We start from the raw sequence: 18,564 nt of genomic DNA on the forward strand, positions 1-18,564 counted from the left end.
GGCGGCGCGGGGCCTCAGTCCAGCTGCACCCGCAACTTGGTCCAGCGGCTCCCATGCCTTCTGCTGCGACCAATCCAGTCCGCCTACATCTACATCCAGGCGCTCGTCGGCTCGTGCCCCGTGTTGTCCGCTCCGCCTCCTCGTCCTCCCAGTCTGCTCGCAGTGCACGTACCTCTTCCTCTCCCTTCCTCTGCTCTATAGCTTATGCTTGGTTAGCTTGGACATGGATATACTATGCTCTGTTTTGCTTCCTGCGGTAGGAGGCAAACAGTATTGGCTGCTCTGCTCCACTGTACGTATTACTGATTCATGTGATTGAACCTTTGTGTGTATGCCTGATGACTGATTCATGTGATTGAACCTTACTACATTTTGCCGCTGTACACGCTGTCGGCGGAGGAGGTGGTGGCGGCGGTGGAGGCAGGCGGCCTGTTCGACGTCCGCCGGGTGCAGCTCTTCCAGTCGAACTGGGATCCTCACGACGACACCGAGGACGACAATTACGTCGTCGACGGCGGGAGAGTGGGGAGAACGTGGCGAGGGTGACCAGGGCGGTGCTGGAGGCCCTGCTCACCCCGCACTTCGCTGAGCGCGTGCTCGACGAGCTCTTCACCGTTTTCGCGCGGCTCGTCACCAAGCACCTGGAGAAGGAGAAGACCAAGTTTACCGTCATTGTCCTCGTCCTCTCGCTCAGGGCAGGGCGGTGAGAGGCGTCCAAGTCCATGCCGCAGACACCTGCTTCCGTGGATGCTCATGCAAGCACAGAAGCGTGGGGGGCCTCTGACCTGAAACAGGAGGAAGCGTTTCGGCATTCGCAAGGACATCTGGTGCAGATTTGTGGTTTCGCACGCCATTCTCCATGGGGGGTTCATACCTGTATCGGTGGTCCTTCAGGCTTTCACTCTGACCTAAAGGCCACATATTAATTTACAATTTACAATGTACATCATCTGACTTCTGCCAGGAAACATCGCTAGCTTGATGCTGAGAACAGACGATGATTCAAAAACTAATTCCACTACCTGTACGATATAAGTTTGCTATCAAAACTACATAAACACCTAAAGAAAAGGTAACATGTATATACCTCTTTTGGCCATAGCTGACCACCACCAACCGTATTCTGGACAATCAAGAATCTGACTGGGCCACCACAGATGAAACCTTCAGCCACCCCAAAACATCGACATGTTTACTGTCAAAAATGGATTCTTCACTAGCAGTCTAGCTCTTAGCTATAAACAAGATGCTCACTATAAACATCTCTGTTCACATTTGCCTCAGCAATGTCGTCTTCAAGATTGACTCAAGAAATCCAGTTTGTGTTTGATAAATTGGGGTGCTTCAATATTGATAGTAGATAAATCCCTAGGGCAGTAATGAACATTTCAAACCAGAGTCATCCTCTTTTCCATATAATCTTTGCAATCGGCATGACTGCTTCTTTATCAACTTATATGTTGAGGGACGATCACGTGCCACCATGGAGAAGCCATCATTGTACATCTGACTCCCTTCAACCATCAATTGCCAAATAAGAGCACCACCTCCTGCCTGCAGCTTTTTTGCTGAATTGTATATTTTATCATAAACAAGTTTTAGAACAGTGTCTCCATTGACTGTGCTGTTCACTTCTGGATGCTGGAGGTACCCTACTTCTGAAAACAGGACAGGCTTTCTCAAGATGTGTTCACTGTCATTCAAGTGCCAATCAACCCAGTTAGAAAGATAGTTGACTTTTTCATCCATGCTTGCTTTCGGTAGCCTGTAAAACGATGCATTAATAACATGGCAGAATGTGCAATTAGATCCAATAAGAAAAATGGAGTTATACAGACCAGGTATCAGGATAAGCATGAACCGAGGCAAAATCAATATCTTTGACAGCTGAGTTCTGTATGAAGTCTGAGCAGAGTGAAGCTGCCCAGTCTCCAGGATTGACACCCAGCCTCTCAGATCTACCAGGGCCATAAAATCCTTCAATACCAACTGTGACAAGATGCTTCATGTCCAAACTCTTAACATATGCTGCCATTTCTTCTATCCAAGCCTGCAAATAAACTCCAGAATTAACCGATAAGGATTTCATCTTTCCACTGTATTTAAAGGGAAGAGCTTCTTCAAATACTATGCTACCTGAATATGAGGACCAGATGAATTGGACACACACCTAGGCTCATTCATGAGTTCCCAAGCAAATATAGCAGGTTCATTACAGTATTTGATTCCACTGTAAGAATTTCTTCTGGTTAACATCACCTGCCAATAACACAATCATATTGGTGTGATGAAATCACGGAAAAAAAATTCCACAAATAATGAAATAGCTAAAATATCTCCAAAGGTAGACTGGCAGTTTTCTTGAATAGTGGCGGCAGCAATGAAACGAAAAGGTGCTTTTTAGTGGATAGCATAGACCAACACTAGGACAGTAGGACACAACATGCTGGGCTATATTCATTGTAATTTCCCAAATTATGTGCATGAGGGTATGGCAAAAAGCTGATTAAGGGCCTGCTTGGTTGGCTACCAAAATGTGGGCATGTCAAAACATGGGCATGCCAATCTTTGTTACCAAAACCTTGGCAATTTTAGAAGGTGGGCTACTTTTTGGATTCCAACCAAACAAGTGCCAAAATTTATAGTCTTGCCCACATTTTGGCATGGCAAATTTTGGTAGCCAACCAAGCAGGCCCTAAAACAAGGGTTTTGAGGCGTTAGCCTAAATGGTTATGTTTTTTTAGAAAAAAATGATCAAACATGTATAGTATGGACATCTTATAACACAGGTCTTGGACATTGGACAATCAAGTTGACTCTGATGGCTAGATGGTTACGTGAGAGGGAAAACAGAAGGTATCATGGCATATTTAGTATGTTACTGACATATATACGTTTAGTCCCTTACTATTAAGTGAAGTGGAATGAGCAGTGAAATACATTTTTAATATATGCAGTATGTAGATGCAAATGGAAGTATATATGCAGTATGTTGCAACTTGCTATAAGCCAAGAACTGCCCATGCAAACACACTAGTAATGCGGTGGTTGGTCAGCGAGTAATGGTACCAGCCAGCCAGGGTTCAAATCCCAGCTTGCACCTCAAAAAAAAATCACCTTGCTGTGCCTCCCAAAAAAAATAGTAGGAAGGCGCTGGCATGTGGTAACGGTGCGGTCATACCAGGGGGTAGTGGCAGTGGTCGCGGGCCTAGGCTACAGTGCAGCCCTATAGGGTAAGGATGGGGTTCAGGAGTTTTCTCGGCCGGTTTGGCTGGGTTTCTTGCACCCCAAAAAAAAATCACCTTGCTGTGCCTCCCAAAAAAAATCACCTTGCTGTGCCTCCCAAAAAAAATAGTAGGAAGGCGCTGGCATGTGGTAACAGTGTGGTCATACCAGGGGGTAGTGGCAGTGGTCGCCGGCCTAGGTTACAGTGCGGCCCTATAGGGTAAGAATGGGGTTCAAGAGTTTTCTTGGCCGGTTTGGCTGGGTTTCTTCTCAGTGCAAAGCCGTGAAGATAGCCCAACTTATGTTTGGCTGGGTGTTCACAGCCAGTTTGGCTGGGTTTCTAATCAGATGCAGTACTCTAATAAGCTCATGAGTTTGAGAATTGGGATATTAAGAAAATATTGTGTATTTGTTAGCCAGAGCAAGATTACTTCTTATACGAAACACATTATTTGATATTAACTCTGTTGCTGGCTAATATACAGTAGAATCATGACTTGCAGAAAAATCATTATCAAAAATAGAAACTACGACTCATTGCAAGAACTGTAAGCTTGATATCAGCTTAATGATGAAATTTTTATGCATATTGCTGTTGCATACGCCCATTAACCAAGTAAACCCAAAAGAATGCAATGAATATATAACTAATCATATGTGACACAACAAAAAGGCAAAAAAAAATCTATTTCAGACATGATGATTACCTTTACATACTCCTTATAGTAACCTCTAATAGTTGGGTGAGAGAAAAAGGAATCTGTAGAATTCGTCACATTAGCACCAGCTGCTTGTGCCCACTGAACATACTGAGCCTTCCCTCCAAAGTTATCAAGGTTGTTGACAAGGCATAGAATCAATCTAATATGATTTCTTCGGGCCACATATATCACATAATCCAGCATCTACAATGAACAGAATTACAGTTTAATAATCACATGAAGATAGCCCAGAAATAGGCTTCTATGAGGCAGCTTGCTGAGGGGTTCAGAGTGGTCTCTAAAAGTGCATTCCTCTAAAAATAAAAAAATAAAAGTCTTTACTTCAGAGATACCTAAACCCATTCAAACAGAACTACAAACATTTGTGAAAGGGGGCACATTAAATCTTCAAAGTATAGGTAAGGAATTATAGCTAGCCGGGATGTTAAAAAAAAGGATACGCGTTAAATCTCTAAAGTTCAGTTCAGTTGGTTTTTTCCTTTTTCTTTCCTTCTTTTCATTGGAAATCTAGTTTCTATGACTTTAGGCAACAAATTATACTTCAAACAGATCCTAAATATACGATACTTTACCCCATTATACAAGCATTTGAAACTTCAACTCGTTCTTATTCAAGGAAATATAAACTGGCTGTTTTCTCACGTCCTGTAATCATCAATTTATTGGAAAAATTGCCACTTAACAATACAGCATTTATTGCAGCATTTCCATCTGTGCAAAAGATGTTAAACTGGCCTGTTACACATATTGGGCGCTTTTCTTCGAAGTTGTAGAGGTTCTTCTCATCGCAACGAATTGTGCCAATACGATTCATACAGTTGCCATAAACAAGATAATCCAATGGCTGTAACAATTAGCTGGTTTGTAAGTTACTGTTCCACAATAGGTGCCCTAGATTGAATTTGCAAGACATGTTCCCAAAAAAAAGGTCATTCCAGTCGGCCTATGTGTCTCATGATCATGACACCAAAGAATTTCAGCAAGTCACAACGTTGTCATGCTGCCTTAAGCCCATTAAGTGGCAACATCCACATGCTTATGCATGTCTGCCTGTTTGTTAGCTACATTTATAGTCATACCGCACGGCATGCTTTTTGCCGCATTGAATCGCCACAGGGCGCTCGTTAGTTAGATTCAGACAGCGTAACCAATTCTAGTCGAATAGCAGTCAGCAGTGAGTACTAGCGCCGTCCCGATAGCTTTTTTTAGGGGAGCAAGAGAAGGGGACGAAGAGAGGGCAAACCGGACCTGGAACACGGGCTCGCTGAACCGGCCGGGGGAGATCTGGAGCGCGCCGGGGCCGCCGTCGCTGAACGCCCACGTGCGGCAGACCGTGAGCCCCATGCGCCGGCCGCGGCGCAGCATCTCGGCGGCCAGTGCGGGCGACCGCGCCGAGAGGAGCCAGTAGGAGTTCCAGCCGTTGACGTAGAGCGGCGCGCCGGTGCCGGTGTCGACGAAGTGGGTGCCGGCGCGTCCCGCGAAGGACATCCGCGGCTGCAGCCACGGGACGGGGAGCTTGAACCCGCCGCCGCCGGAGGGGCCGCGGCCCGCCGGGAGCCAGTTGAAGTAAGCGAGGGCCAGGAGGAGGAGGACGCCCAGGAGGCTGTAGAGCCGCGTCCCCCGCCGCATTGCTCCGCCGCCGCGTGGTTTGGGGCTTGGCGTTTGCGGCCGTCTCGGGCGCGGCGCGGGTAGCGCAGGTGAGAAAGAAAGGGAAGCGAGTTGACTAGCTGAGGTGTTCAGGGCTTCCGAAGCGTCGGTGACGGCGTCGCAGCCGTTAGACGGTGCACGCACGACCCGGATCGATCCGTACGCAGTCAGCAGGGTCCCGACGCCCCGTCATTCTGTCCAAGAATTCTAGTGAAATTATTTTTTTGTCTTATAAGTCCATGTTTTCCGTTTGAGTCTCCCAGTTCCCTGAGGGTACTTTTGGTAAATTTCTGGTTCAGTTTTATTGAGCAAATTTGTGATTTAATCTTCATACAAAGATGTTTCTCTGGAAATTTAGAATCACTTGTAAAACCAAATAGCCAAATATATCCTTCAACTTTATCTCGAGGATCATTTAAGTCTCTGAAGTATCAAATCAGCCATCTAAATCCTTCAAGTTTTCTTGTTGGGTCAACATGGTCCTGAGCTGATGTGGCTTCATGCCATGTCAGCTATGGCCATCCTTGGATGAGTTAGCATGTTGGCATTGTCTCATCCACATCTTATTTAGTGAGATTAGAAATGACACTTGATGTGAGCTCAATGGATTACTAGATGTCCACTATTTTATGGGGTTGCTTGAGAAGGAACAGACAGATATAGTGGTATCATGATAGTTTATATTGTGTATTCATTTTAATTTTTTTTTGTGATGTGAGAGGGATCAAAATGTGCTTTGTAGCAAGCACTGGATAAAATCATTATATGTTTCTTTCCAATCCGAAATATATTTGATAAACAATAACGTGATGTGTAAGCATTCATATATGAGGTCTCAACAAATGAAGATCAAGTTGCATTTTATAAATTTTATACATAGTTACACTGGTCGGATGGAAAATAATGCGTAGAAAATATTATCCATACATGCTAACTAACCTGTAAGCATCCAATGCTGATGTGGCACGACCACATGGCATGACATGTCAGCTTAGGGATTATTTTAGCCCAACAAGAAATCTTGAAGGACTTGGATGACCTATTTTGATATTTAAGGGCTAACTTGAACCTTGGAGTAAAGTTGATTGATGAGTTTGACTATTCTGCCTAAAACGATTTAGCTAGCTGATTGGATTCTTATTCTAAAAATTGGGTGCAATGATTGAATTGGATAATAATGTACCCTTTTGTTTATAATGTGATGATAATTTGCGTCTTAAAAATCTAAATTATAGCATAGAGCACGAGATAGAGAATTTCATTAGTGTGGGAATAATGAGTAAATTCTAATTAAATTAGAGAATTCAACTACTCCCTCCATCCCATAAAAATACAATTCTAGCATTTGAAAAAAAAATCCAATAAAGAATGCAATCCTAAAATTTGACAACAACTATTGCCTAGTTTAGTAGTCAGATTTGATTTGCATGTTAAAATTAACTTCTGTCCATGATTTTTTTTGAAACTTGCTCATTCATTTAATCACCAGACACTGGATCAGCAACATCACGATCCAACAGAGTACGTACAAAGCTTGGGAGGGGATCAAACCAAGTGATCGGTTGATCCGGGTCCCTAGCTAGACCAGAATGAGCTAATTCGTGTGCACACCGATTACATGAACGAGCAATAAAAACAATTCTGTCAGGAATAAAGTGCAGCGACAGCAAATCTTTTATCTACCTGAAAATGACACCAGCCGGGGCTTGATCAAAGTCGCTGGTTGTGATCGCAGCAACCAGATTCTTCGAATCAGACTCGACAATAATTCTAGTTATGCCCAGCTCCATTGCCGCGCGAAAGAGCTGCCAAGCACGCTTCTGCTTCGGGCGACAAAGCATCATGCACCGCCCGCAAACGGCCAGCTCCTGCCAACAACCCATGGCCATCGCTCTCTCTTATCACAAAACCCCACGCCCCATCTTGCTCCTTCTGCCGGAATGCACCATCGGAGTTGATCTTCAGCACGTCAAGTGGCGGAGGGATCCATCGCTTATCATCACTGCATTTTGAGGATCCATGGCGACCTGCTCCTGCCACCTGCTGCTGAGGTTCAGAAGAGAACAGCAAGGCCTTATGAATGATTTCATCCACCGAACACACTTGTTCCCCAACATTTACTTTATTTCTCCCTGTCCAACTAGAAATTACTGTCATCTGCAGTCTCTCCTGAACTTGGTGAACCAGGCTGCTTCACCTTCTCTCGCTCCCGCTTGTCATCAAGAGTGTGATAGGCCGACTTGACAGACAAGCGGCCCTTTTGAGTCATTATGCCATGCAATTGTATCCTCATAACCTGGCTTCAGAGGAATAGAGAGAATATGCTGCACGTCCTCCTCCCAGAACACATCACGAATTAGCTCCTCATCCCATTTGCCAGTTGCCGGGTCAATCAGGTCTGCAACCTTATTCAGAATCACTCTCCCCCTTGGGGTACAGGTTCTTCTCGTCACCCCATTTGGAATCCATGGGTCACTCCAAATATTGATTCGGGTTCCATCACCCACACGCCATATCAACCCTTCCTTCAACGCTTTAAAACCACGAAGGATACTCCTCCATGAGTACGAAATGCCAGGTTTTTCCTCAGCCACTAGCGGATCTCCGCCTGGGTAATACTTAGCCCGCAGCACTTGGGCACACAACGAACCAGGCTCGATCAGGAGGCGCCAGCCCTGTCTGGCCAACATGGCCAAATTGAAAAGGTGCAGGTCCCTATAACCCAGACCACCCTTCTTTTTCCTGCTGCGCAACAACTCCCACGAGAGCCAATGCATTCTATTCTCCTCCTCCTGTTGTGACCACCAATACCGACAGATCATTGCTCCAATATCATCACACAATGTCTTTGTCAAATCAAAGCATGACATCGCGTAAGTTGGGATGGCCTGCGCAATTGCCTTAGTGAGAACATCCTTCCCTGCCCGAGATAGTAGTTTTTCCTTCCAATCCTGAATTCTTTTCCACACCCTTTCTTTCAAGTCAGTAAACGTCTGCACCTTGGACTTACCCATGTAGACCGGTAAGCCAAGATATTTCCCATTGCTTGCTTCTGATCTAATGTCCATTGCTGACATGAACTCTCCTTTCACCTCCTCTCTTGTGTTTCTACTGAACATAATGGAAGACTTATCCTTGTTTATGGTTTGCCCCGAACAATCTTCATACAGTGAAAGAATATTTTGCAAATGCTCTGCACTCCTGCTGTCAATTTTGAAGAGTAACAAAGAGTCATCTGCAAACAAGAGATGATTGATGCTCGGCGCATTCTGGCACACTCGGACTCCCACAGTTTCTCCTTCGCTCCTCTGCTGAGTTCAACAGACATGAAAACGCTTCAGCACAGATCAAGAATAGATAGGGAGACAAAGGATCTCCTTGTCTCAAGCCCCTTTGTGGGATTATTTCATCGGTCAACACACCATTGACACGGACCTGGTTACAAAACTTTATTATCACTTCCACCTAACTATGATGAAAACCCAGTTTATGCAACATTTTCTCCAGGAAGATCCATTCAACCCGATCATATGCTTTGCTCATATCAAGCTTCAGCGCAGCATACTGGTCCGCTCCCCTTCTCTTATTCTTAGATTCTGTTCGTGATTTTAGGAAGTCTGGTTAGTTGAATGGTTAATAAATAAGAGCATTCATAGGTACGGAGGGAGCAGGTCAAAACACTGAGTGGCCTTAGAATATTGATAAAACACATTAATGTTTTTTTAGTGGAAAAATCACATTACCAAAGAAAAACTACCATATATAGGCCCACGAAGACAAAAGTTAATGTCAAACTTGGACCAAGGGACATGTAACTCATCACAACTAAAAGCATGATCCATTCCTAGCCTCGAGATTGGTTAAGCTTGTTGGAGTTTGTATTCGGGAAAAAAGAAAGACTTGTTGGAGTATTTGACCAACATCTAATCGGTCAATCTCATGGGAACTTGTTTAGCCTTGCAAGCTTCATTTCCATCGTCATCTGAAGACGGAAACGTGCAAGCCTCGCCAAGCACCAAAATATCGCAGCACATGATCAATTCTGGTGCTGTATCATGGTGAGACTTCCTGACGAAATAATTTGCAGCTTCTGTATTGGTTAGCTCTTGTAGTTGTAGTTCCAAGTCGAACTCTACAGGTTTTCGGAAAAGTTACACTCAATACTTGCCCAATCTAAGATTGTGATCCTCGCTCTGATGATTCGAGCAAATACGTTGCAATTAAACAAACCCATTTTATCATGTGGGCTAGCTCGTGTGACAACAGCAAATACGAATCATTATCAAAAACGAATACTTGATTTCACAATGCACAGGAGAATACCCAGAGTCGTCGTCGTCTCGGCTCAATCAGTACTAGCCTCTTCCTCCTTTTGGCTTTGCTTCCTTCCGCCGTCCGCCCCCACCCACCAATGGCTCAACTCCACCCCCTTCCCCTCCTCCTCCTCCCCTTCCTCTTCGCCGCCGCCGGGGTGTCCGCCGGCGGCGCCAACGGGGCGCACGTCTCCGCGGTGGTCGCGGAGAAGGGCCTGGCCTTCGCCAAGGATGTGCTGATCGGGGAGGCCGTGCGGTCGCTGACCCCGCTCCGCCTCCCCGGGGTGGAGAAGGCCGTGCGCGTGCCCTTCCTCGGCGGCGTCCGCGTCGCCGCCTCCAACATCACGCTCTTCCACCTCGACGTCGGGGACAACTCCACCGTCCACCCCGGAGGCTCGGGCCTCGTCGTCGTCGCCTCCGGCATCACTGCCAACATCAGTATGCACTGGAGCTACTGCTACGACTCGTGGTTGCTTCCGATAGAGATCTCCGACAGCGGCACCGCCTCGATCCTGGTAATTGAGGAGGTTATGGTACCTTGGTTATTGCTGATTGTGCTGGATTTTCATGTGCATTGTTCTAGATTTGGTCTTGTGTAGTCGTATACTCGTAGAGAGCTGAGTTCGTAGAGTTAATTTTTGTGAAAATTATCTCCTGATGAAGTTCCCTTTTTAACAAATTCTAGCAATGGTTTTATGAACTGCTCAAGACTTGCATACTGACAGAATTTTGGGCTTTAGGAGGGCAGTTGTCTTCTAAAATTCGTTATTTAGGTCACTGCGTTAATGGAGAAATATGCAGAACTTTTTGTCAGTTAAAGTTAATGTACATTGGATAGGAATGGCGTCGTCTGGTTTCCATGCTTCTATCAAATCAGGGTCCTTGCCTTTCTTCCATGGACCTTATTTAGTATCCATATTTTAAGTTGCTATAGTTCCCCGTATTTCTGAAAAGAATAGTATTTCGATTAGGCATTAACACAAATGGTAAATGATATGTCATATTCAAGTCAGAATGGTGGATCACGCTGCAAATCATCAAGTTTTTTATTTATTTAAGATATTGATCACCGACCTATTCCAGATATGCTTGTCTGCTCAAACATTTTTTGTATCGAATATCTAAAAAAATATTTAATTAATCATGAACCCATGGGGTGAAATAATCTTCAAAGTCATTGTTTCTATATCATTATTTGGCTGGTTACTAAGTTTGGCTTCTTATGATTGCGTGGTTGGTACTAACTGAAAACCCGTAATTACCTTTCGGTTCTGGTCTATTTATGGTCATTCCAGTCTTTATTTTCCCCTTAAATGGCATTTCTTCTAGCTAAGTGCTGCTTAGTGCTTGGACAGGTCATGTGTTGAGTTTGTGGGTTGGGTGTTGTTTTTGTTACTCTTTCCTATTTAATGAGATGAGGCAGCTCTCCTCCATATTTGAGGGGGAAAATTGGCACTTGTTTGACAGTGTAATCCTCCATAGAGAAAAGAAATCTAATTCTTTTGTGTTCAAGCATTCATATGCTGTTAAAATAAATTCCTGATGGATAATCTTCTTAATTGAGGATTTTAGGATGCTTTGTGTTTTACCTTTGAGTTTGATGTTTTTTGCTCCGCTTACTGAAAGGAAGAAATTATCCTTCTACACTTCTAAGGTTCAAGGAATGGAAGTTGGGATAACAATGGAAATAAAGAACAGCAATGGGAGCTTGGCTCTGTCTGTTTTGCATTGTGGTTGCTATGTGAAGGACCTAGTGATATCCCTGGATGGTGGTGCGTCTTGGTTTTATCAAGGGTATGTTGCACTGTTAATTTTTATAATATGTTGAGATGAAATCATATTAACATCACATTTGATTTTTCAGAATTTTAGTGTTCTGAAGGTGATCTCTCGTTTAGTGAGAATATTATACTAAAGTTTTGCTGCAGTACTTGGTTGTTTTAGTGGTTTTACAAACATTCAATTGAGATCTTGATGCACCTCTTGTCATGTGCTACAAAGCAAATGATATATATGTCATGTCTCGAGCTCCTGACAAAAATTATGCTGTTTTTCTTTTGCATTTGCATCGATTTCAATATACTGTAAATTAAGAAGCGGTGGTATATTAATCAAACCAAGGATAATATATCAAGTAAAGATAATCTCTTCTACTGAGGGTTATGTTTAGTTTTGAGCCCTTTCCTTTGATGCTGACAATTAAAAGTTATGTGCAAAAAGATGATATAAGCATGTTACTTATTTGTATTGTGAATTATAATGTGTTCGCACACTTGTATATATTCATGTAAAACATATATATTTTGCCAGAGTTCTTTGGATTTTAGATAATTGGATGCATCAAGAAGCAAAACTTCAGACTTACTAAGTTTCATTGCCCACTTGTCTGAAGGTTTATAAATGCTTTTGAAGATCATATTAAAGCTGCAGTTGAGAAGGCAATACCTGAAAATATTATTGGAGGCGCTGGGAAACTGGACTCATTTCTGCAAGGTCTTCCTAGAACTGTTAGTCTGGATGACGTTGCTGCCTTGAACATGACTTTCGTTAATGATCCTCACTATGGCAACTCTTCGATTGAGTTTGATATCAATGGGTTGATTACTTCAGCAGTTGCTAAGACAACCAATAATCTGCAGAAGCATCCACACCTTTCTTTATCTTGTGGTGGTGCATCCAAAATGCTTTTGCTTTCGCTTGATGAAGATGTATTTAATTCAGCATTAGATGTTTATTTTAAGGTAAGAGCAACATTGTATATAGGATACCATGTTGCTTGTAGAATGTCTTTCTTTGCACTCTACAATTATTTTTTGCCTGGTTTTTACATGAACATCTTTTTGGCTTCAGGCAGGTTCAATGCATTGGGTTGTTGACAAAGTCCCTGACCAATCTCTACTGAACACAGCTAGTTGGAAATTTATCATTCCTCGCTTATACTGGAATTACCCAAATGATGATATGCTGCTAAATATTTCGATGGCCTCATCCCCAGTGATAAAGATTACATCTGAAAAAATTGGTGCCACCATTAACGCAGACATGATAATTGATGTTGTAGATGGCAAGGAGACAGTTCCAGTTGCATGCATCTCAGTGGTAAGAGCCATCAAATGCTAAAATCATTTTGCTTACTTCCTAATCATATAGTTTTGTACCTTCCAATGGAATTACATCATATAATTCCTTGCAGGTTGTAAGTGCTTCAGGCGTCGTGGAGATATCAGGAAATAAAGTTTATGGTAGAGTTGGATTAGATGATTTCTCCCTCGCGTTGAAGTGGAGTAAAATTGGTAACATCTATATGTCTTTGATCCAGGTAGCCAATCTCAGCAACTTTGTGCATTTCGCTCTTGTTTATTTTGTTTTTTTAGCGTTATGGTTGTTCTAGACATATGTAAAACGTAGTTTATCAAAGAATGATTTGTTCTAATCATTTTTGGTTCAGTTGAATTGGATCATAATAAAGTGATGCTTTTGCAGGGAGTGATCCGTGTTTTCTTGAACACAGTATGCATGCCCTATTTGAACTCACGGCTAGGGAATGGATTCGTCCTGCCCGTGGTCCACGGTTTCACACTTCAAGACGTCAATATTTTAACTTCTGCTAAGCAGTTGACGCTTTGTTCTGACGTCATCTTCACCAATGCAAGCAGCTTGGCGAGTTTAGCATTTTTGTGATACGGGGAAGTGCGTGTACCTTCTGTCTGGGCCGCAAAGCAGGCCTCGGGCATTTCAAAGTTGGAAGTACAACACTTCCACATATGTGTACATTATTGTACATATGATCTCTTTATCAAAATTATTAACATTCATTTGTCCTAATTCATGAATAGTGTACATATGAACTCAGAAACATTTGTGCAAATTATCGTACATAAACTGATCTTTCTTAGAATTACCCAAAACTCAAAGTCTTATGGCTTTGAAATGGAGGAAGATAAGATGAGCAACTGTATATTACGTTGGGGGTGCGCCTTAGACCATCACATCACCTAAGGTTCTTAGGAACCACCTAAGATTTTTGACCACTTGCTCACTTAGCTTGCTCTTCTAGATTTGTACATTGAGCTTTAACCTTCTCTTTACTTTTTTTTTGCTTGGTTTCGACTTATCAGATCCCAACAGAGACGCGCCCACTGTAGGCTCAGCTTGAGCAAACAACCTTCTATAACATCCACGAGGTTGATCAAGAGGAAAACGAGAGCGAAGCTTAGTCCGACATGGCCAAACGTACTTCAAGCATGCACCTTCAATTCGAGTGGAAAATACCAAGTGAAACTGCCAGCTAACGACATCCGTCCACCCGCCGCCTCGCCACCCCGGCACGTGATTAGCTATTTCAATTAACTTTTATTAGCTAATCTGGTTTCTCATTCGAAGGTTCCAGACAAGAATGCAAGCTATGAGCTTTTCCTTGCCACCTTCGATCATTCATGCAGCCATGTCAAAAGTGGATTCCGGCACAAAAAAAAAAACTCATCATCATCATGAGTCGAAGGTGTCAGGCAAGACTGCAGGTATCAACGTCATCAACGCATCACCTTCGCTCAAATAGCAACATGCAGATCGAGGAACAACCATGCGCGCGATCTGGTTCCGGGTCTTGCACCTATGCATCTGGGGTCCTAACAAAAACAATTGAAGGTTATGTCCTATTTCTCTATACAGGATATTCTACTCTATCACCTTCGAGGTACTTGCCAAAATGTATTGCAGTTCCCAATCACATTTTAGTTTACTGCTCTAAGCTGACTAGCCAGCTGCTCTTTGCTCGTGATGCATGTGCGTCCTTCCACATATATACTCTCTCACTTGCATCTGCCAAATTAACCGAAAGCTCTGATCGAAGCTGCTAAGCAAGGGTGCAGGCGCCTCAGGCCGGGCGACGCTAGTCAATCGTCACTGCCGCGCGCCAAGCTGCTGTCCATCCTAGGAAGCTGAACCTTCGCCATTATCGGCGACCCCGCGGTGGGCTGAACCCTCGCGGCCATGGGCTCCGCAGTGAGCTGAACCATCGCGGGCATCACCGACCTCCACGCAAGCTGCAGAACCTCCGCGAACTGCAACCCTCGCAGCAACCGCCGGCCTCATCGAAGCTGTTGCGTGGGCAATTAAGGACGCACCGACCCTTGTAGCAAGCTTAACTACTGCGGCAAGCGCCAACCACTACTACAAGTTGAACCCTCGCAGCAAGAAGCTTCGTGGCCATCAACGGCTACCTGACTCCTCAATTATCAGCGACCTCCTCGGCGAGCTGAAGCTTCGCGGCACCGAACCCTCGTGGCCGTTGGCAACCTCCGCGGCGAGCCGAACCTCCATGGCATCGCCGAACCTTCACAGCAATTACAACCTCGGCGGCAACCTGGGAACCCTCGCAGGCGAGCTCCACGTCGAGCTTTGTCTGTAACCTCCGCACACCAAGCGCAGAGCTTCGCGTCAGCAAGGGCGTAACAGCTAGGACCTGCACCAGAACTCTATTCGAAGCTGCATGCCGCTCTACGTCGATCCCTCACAGCAGCACGTCAGCAAGTGGAAATGCAGGCCAACTCACTGCACCCCTCTGATGGCTTTCTGCATGAAGTACCCTCCATGCAGCGCAAAACAAGGACCGAAGGTTACCACTAACCCAGTCAGCTTTTATAATTCGAGCAGTAAGCTTCGATTTTTACCACAGGATGGCTAAACGCTCATCTACAGCATCTTTCCTGCCTTGGAATAGCAGAATGAGTCTTTATACCTACCCAGCAATGATTTTATGACAAGTGTTGGGCATTTTGCGTGCTATCAGCATATTGCAGAATATGAAACTTTATATTCTTGTTTATTCCTTTCTCTAAGCTAACCTCGGGATGTATATATAGATATTCTATTTATGATTGCACAAAAAGAATTTCTAGTGGGGCTTCGATACTAACCTGTGCAGTTAGAGAGTTCTCAAGCTGGTGCTCGAAACCGGCCAGCAGTCCATCGAAGCTTGCTAGTTCAACCGAAATATGATTTCAGCTTTATGTTGCGGGCACCTCCAGTCCTTGAGCTGCTAATATGCCTCCAGCTGCTTCTCCTCTACGTACGCAAGGAGTTCCAGGGTGCAGCAATCTACTCTGGCTTGCATGCATGTTTAATGTCCTTGATAGTATAGAAGCAGAGTGCTTACATTTTATTGCTAGTCTAAAGGGGAATACTTATACCGATACAAGTCGGTTCTCCAGCCGACTGAAGTACTACTTGTCTGGCAAAAGCTAATTTGACTACTGCTACTTCTACTGTGTACAACAGATAAACTTACTGGTTAAAGAAACTATACATATTTCACTGACCTCGTATACTATATAGATCATGGGTGACGTCACAGGATTACATGTACAACTTATACAGTGCTGCTAGCTTAGGAGAGTGCTTTAAGCTAAGACTTACACATCAATCACCCCCTAAGTCTTGGCTTCTTCTGGTTTTGCAATCTTGGTCATGCCAATTTTGCTGCACAGCTCTTCAAATTGGATCCTTCCCAATGCCTTGGTAAGGATGTCAGCTAGCTGATCTTTAGTGTTGATGTAGTTCACCCTTGCCTTCCCTTGATCAACACAGTTCCTGATGAAGTCGTACCTTGTGTCGAATGTATTTGCTTCCCTCATGGAAGACAGGATTTTTGCACATCTCGATTGCTGCTTTGTTGTCCATCTTTAGCTCAAAGGAAGCAGATTCTTCATCTTGGAGCTCCCCGAGCAGCCTTGACAGCCAAATGCCTTGGCAGGCAGCAGATGTGGCTGCAATGTACTCTGCCTCACGTGAGGAGAGTGCCACAACTCGCTATTTCAGCGAGTACCAGCTGATAGGACAGCTGCCGAGGATGAAGATGCAGCCACTCGTGCTCTTGCGAGTGTCAATGTCGCTGGCCATATCACTATCAGTGTAGCCGACCAGCTTGGTGTTCTTCTTTCCTTCTCCCTTCTTGTAATGGAGCCCATAGGATAGAGTCCCTGCCAGGTAGCACAGGATGCGCTTTACAGCAGCAAAGTGCTCTATTGTTGGAGCTTCCATGAAGCGACTGACATAGCCCAAGGTCGAGTGTGTCTGAGGTAGCGCAGGCTCCCCACAATGCTTCTGTACAGGGTTGCATCTTCTGCAAGTGCTGAGCTAACCTTGCTCAGCTTGAGCCGTGGCTCCATGGGCACTGTGCAGGGGTTACAACCTTGCATTCCACCGGCAGTGAGGATCTTGGCGGTATAGGCAGACTGAGATAAGGTGATCTTGTCCTTCTCCTGTTTCACTTCAATGCCAAGGTAGAAGGAGAGCAGTCCCAAGTCACTCATCTTGAATTTTGCCTTCATCTCTGCCTTGAACCTTTCAATCTCCCTTGGATTGCTGCCGGTGACGATGAGATCATCCACATAGATCCCAATTAGGAGCCTTTGATCTCTGCAGCCGCGCGTGTAGATGCCATGTTCAGTGGCACACTGCTTGAAGCCGAGTTCCAGCAGATTGGCATCAAGTTTGATGTTCCACGCATGTGGTGCTTGGCGCAGGCCATACAAGGCCTTGTCCAGCCGGTAGACAAGGTGCTCCTTGCCTTTGATGGTGAAGCCCGGCGGCTGCTCGACGTAGACCTCTTCTAGGAGCTCGCCATTAAGGAAAGCCGACTTGATGTCGAGCTGCACATATCCCTTGGCGACAAGCCGAGCCTTGTGGCGAACAATGTTGCCGGCGGCGTCCTTCTTCACCTTGTAAACCCACCGGAGCCCAATTGGCCGATGCCTGGGTGGGAGTTCAACAAGCCGCCATGTCTTGTTCTCTTCGACCGCCCTGATTTCTTCATTCATAGCTTGCTGCCACTCCACCTTCTTCTCTGCTTCAGCAAAGGATGCAGGTTCCAGTGCTGAAACCATGTGCAGCTCGCCTTCCGCCAGCTCGCGCCCCGCCATGCCGGGCGGTGGCGCATCATCGCCGAGGACATTGTCCAAGCGGCGGAAGCGCACAGGCATGTCGCCTGCATCAAGCTGGTCTTCAGCATCGGGTGGTGATGTGGCGAACTCCACCGGAGCTTGATCTGCAGCAGGTGCTGCAGGTGGCGCTGGTGGTGGTGTATGAGCTGCTTGCTCTGCACCCCCATCAGTTGGAGCCGGTGATGCTGCTAGTGGTGGTGTTGGAGCAGCAGGTGCAGGAGCATTGTACACCATGGTGGTTGACTCGATGGTGAACTCCTGGGTCCGCCACTCGCCAGCATCTGCTTCTTCCACCTTGCTCCAGTTCCAGCCCCTTTTCTCGTCGAACACCATGTGTCTCATGATGTGGACGCGCTGGGACATAGAGTCGAACACCCTGAATGCCTTGGTTCCGGCTTCATAGCCGATGAAGACAACAGCGGTACTGTGATATTCCAGCTTGGACTGACGAGGCCGCGTCTTCTTCATGAACACCAAACACCCAAAATTGCGGAGAAAGCTTATAGCCGGCTTTTTGCCGTACCATGCCTCGTATGGCGTTCTGCCGTTGAGCGCCTTGGTAGGAGCCCGGTTTAGGAGGATCACGGCCGCTGACACGGCCTCTCCCCAGAACTTGGCGGGCATGCTGCATTTTTTGAGCAGGCTGCGCGCCGTCGCCACGACGGTCTGATTGCGCCGTTCCACGACACCATTCTGCTGCGGTACTTCTGAAGC

The 18,564-nt window shown here is 45.3% G+C and overlaps 2 protein-coding genes across 2 annotated transcripts; one reads left to right on the plus strand and one right to left on the minus strand.

The window, feature by feature from the left end:
• Nucleotides 1-860: 860 nt before the first annotated feature.
• On the minus strand, nucleotides 861-5,646 carry LOC112889899 (mannan endo-1,4-beta-mannosidase 6-like). The gene is made up of 5 exons (XM_025956690.1): nucleotides 5,196-5,646; nucleotides 3,933-4,130; nucleotides 2,137-2,259; nucleotides 1,839-2,050; nucleotides 861-1,765 (listed from the first exon to the last, which is right to left on the minus strand). The coding sequence occupies exons 1-5, from the start codon at nucleotides 5,574-5,576 to the stop codon at nucleotides 1,369-1,371; spliced, it is 1,311 nt and encodes a 436-aa protein (XP_025812475.1). The 5' UTR covers nucleotides 5,577-5,646; the 3' UTR covers nucleotides 861-1,368.
• A 4,258-nt stretch (nucleotides 5,647-9,904) lies between these two features.
• Nucleotides 9,905-13,789, plus strand: LOC112890755 (putative BPI/LBP family protein At1g04970). Its single transcript, XM_025957608.1, has 6 exons — nucleotides 9,905-10,422; nucleotides 11,562-11,701; nucleotides 12,300-12,648; nucleotides 12,758-13,006; nucleotides 13,101-13,226; nucleotides 13,391-13,789. Exons 1-6 carry the CDS (start codon nucleotides 10,006-10,008, stop codon nucleotides 13,586-13,588), a joined length of 1,479 nt encoding a protein of 492 aa, XP_025813393.1. The 5' UTR covers nucleotides 9,905-10,005; the 3' UTR covers nucleotides 13,589-13,789.
• Nucleotides 13,790-18,564: the final 4,775 nt, after the last annotated feature.

The sequence above is a fragment of the Panicum hallii genome, chromosome 4 (genome assembly GCF_002211085.1).
Source record: "Panicum hallii strain FIL2 chromosome 4, PHallii_v3.1, whole genome shotgun sequence".
Taxonomy (NCBI): Eukaryota; Viridiplantae; Streptophyta; class Magnoliopsida; order Poales; family Poaceae; genus Panicum; species Panicum hallii.